The following is a 2538-nucleotide window of genomic DNA, read 5'->3' as shown; positions in this document are numbered from 1 at the left end:
GATGGAAGGACTTTTTTATCAGGTACTCTTAACTAGCTCATGCACAATGAAACTGAAGGGAAATTAACTTTTAGATTAATTCCCACTTCCAAAGGCCCCTACACTGGATTGGTCTATAGAGAAGACAGCTGACCTGATCTCACCTTAAAATGATCAACAGAGGAGATCAATGCTCAAACAGAGGAGAAACTACACAACACCAGTATGAGAAGATGACAACATCAGAGGTAGACAGCTTGCCCAAGATGCTGGACCTGATTCGTATGATCATTTATAATGTTTTCTTGACTTCTTAGACATTTGCATATAAATCAAATGCTTTTCTATCATAGGCCTGATCCTATGCTAGTTTTAGAAATCAATCCAATTGTTGGGTTTGTGGCCAATAACCTGTGTCTAGTTCTGGGTTACCTTGGTAAATTTCTCTACTACAAGGCTCTAACTGGTTGGCCCTGAGAAAATTCACTTTAAAAAAAATTATAGTCATATTCAGGTCACTGTGATATTACTGGATGGGATCCCCTCACCAGGCCAATTAACAATGCCTGCTCTGACTCTGGCCATAAATTTGAGCTTTCTTCTATTACTCATGCTCAATCAGAGCAAGAAGCAAAGTTTCAACAAAGGAGGAAAACAATCTCCCACAAGTATGGGATGGATTTATATAGATAACACGAGTCTATAGTAATTTAGGTTTAAAGTCTCCTCTATGTTGGAAACAAATCATACTAAGAATAATCAGTCTAGTAACACTAGAAAACTGGGCTATGTGCCTTTTAGACAGTGCTAATATATAATTTCCCTGGAAGATAAAGATTCTACAAAGTAGACTAGGTCAGATGACCTGGGATATACTGGGCTACATCTAATGGAAGCTCCTAAGTCTTACTTGTGACTTCACTAATACTGCTAGCTATGTTATTTGTATTTCACCTGTTTTACAAAATTGCTGTTTCTTACACTGCCAAATGTGTGACTGAGGCCTCTGATAGGATAATATATAGTTCCATATGAGATCGATGATGGTAACAGTGTAACTCTAGATATAAGAAGAAACAACAAGAGGGAATGTTTTCCTGGACCAAGAGGCTAGTAAGACAGGTGGTCCAGAGAATTTTGGATACTGTTTTATGGCCTAGTCCAGTAACAGCACATTGAGTGGCCTGTCAACAAAATCTTTGCCAAACCTGAGAATGAAGATTCTCAGCACCATGGGATAAAACGGTCATGAAATGCCCCCCTCAAAATCATGGTATGCGAGACAGCAAAAGAGACACAGATGTATAGAACAGTCTTTTGGACTCTATGGGAGAGGGCGAGGGTGGGATGATGTGGGAGAATAGCACTGAAGCATGTAAATTATCATATGTGAAATGAATCGCCAGTCCGGGTTCGATGCATGATACAGGGTGATCGAGGCTGGTGCACTTGGATGACCCAGAGGGATGGGAGGGGGAGGGAGGTGGGAGGAGGGCTCTCGATGGGGAACACATGTACACCCATGGCAGATTCATGTCAACGTATGGCAAAACCAATACCATATTTTAAAGTAAAAAAATAAATAAATTAAAAAAAAAAATCATGGTCATGAGCCGGGGCGCCAGGACTGCGTGAGGAGATGAAGCCGGCGGTGGACGAGATGTTTCCTGAGGGCGCCGGGCCGTATGTGGACCTGGACGAGGCAGGAGGCAGCACCGGGCTCCTGATGGACTTGGCAGCCAATGAGAAGGCGGTTCACGCAGACTTTTTTAACGATTTTGAAGATCTCTTTGACGATGATGATGTCCAGTGAGCTCTGTCCAGCGGTGCATTTGGTCAAGCTTCACCACAGGGTGGTGTGGCGGGTCTCCTTAAAGGACAGTTTCAGGTGATTCCAGAGAACTTGTGGGAATCGACTGAAATTAGGAGATTAGCCAAGAAAGAGAAGAAGGTTTTAATCATCTGGAGGAGGTCTGTTAAACTCTGAATGTGGCCAGCTTTTGTCCTTAACTTCAGTTAAAATAAAGTGATGTTATTATTTGCAAAAAATAAATAAATAAATAAATAAAATAAAAATAAATAAATAAATTAAAAAAAAAATCATGGTCAAGTTTATGAGCAAAAAAGAGCTCTGCTAATTGAAAACTGACACTTGCCATCTACGTCTACAAAGATTAAATCATGGCCACTGCAACTGCTGACCTTCAACTCCCCTGAAAGGAGTTCAGGGTGAAAATCGGGAATGAGGCACTCTGTGCTTTGGGAAAAACTGGCAGAACAGGCCTTCAGATAGTTAGATCTTTTCAGGAGATTTAATGAGTTCCAATTCTTGCATCTTCTCATACCTAGAGAAACACTGATGTTATTAATGGTGACATCTGCTTTGGCTATTAAGGAAAATTTTACAATTAAAAGTCAAAATAGAGTAGCTATGGTTCAGACATCATGGGAAATAACTAGGTGATGCTATGGGTGTACTTTCAGACTAGGCCTTGTATTGCTAAACATTTGAGTTTTCTGAGTCGTGTCAGGCTTGGATGCCACCATTCTCAAAACAAT

General features: G+C 40.8%; 1 protein-coding gene across 1 annotated transcript; it reads left to right on the top strand.

Moving 5' to 3' along the window:
- Window positions 1-1609: 1609 nt before the first annotated feature.
- Window positions 1610-1929, top strand: LOC145512211 (COP9 signalosome complex subunit 9). Its single transcript, XM_081505841.1, has one exon. It carries the CDS (start codon window positions 1619-1621, stop codon window positions 1790-1792), a length of 174 nt encoding a protein of 57 aa, XP_081361967.1. The 5' UTR covers window positions 1610-1618; the 3' UTR covers window positions 1793-1929.
- The last annotated feature ends 609 nt before the right edge of the window (window positions 1930-2538 follow it).

This window comes from Giraffa tippelskirchi, chromosome 7, assembly GCF_054371585.1.
Source record: "Giraffa tippelskirchi isolate mGirTip1 chromosome 7, T2T-mGirTip1v1.2.pri, whole genome shotgun sequence".
Taxonomy (NCBI): domain Eukaryota; kingdom Metazoa; phylum Chordata; class Mammalia; order Artiodactyla; family Giraffidae; genus Giraffa; species Giraffa tippelskirchi.
Note: the sequence above shows the minus strand (reverse complement) of the source record. Positions and strands in the feature narration are given on the sequence as shown.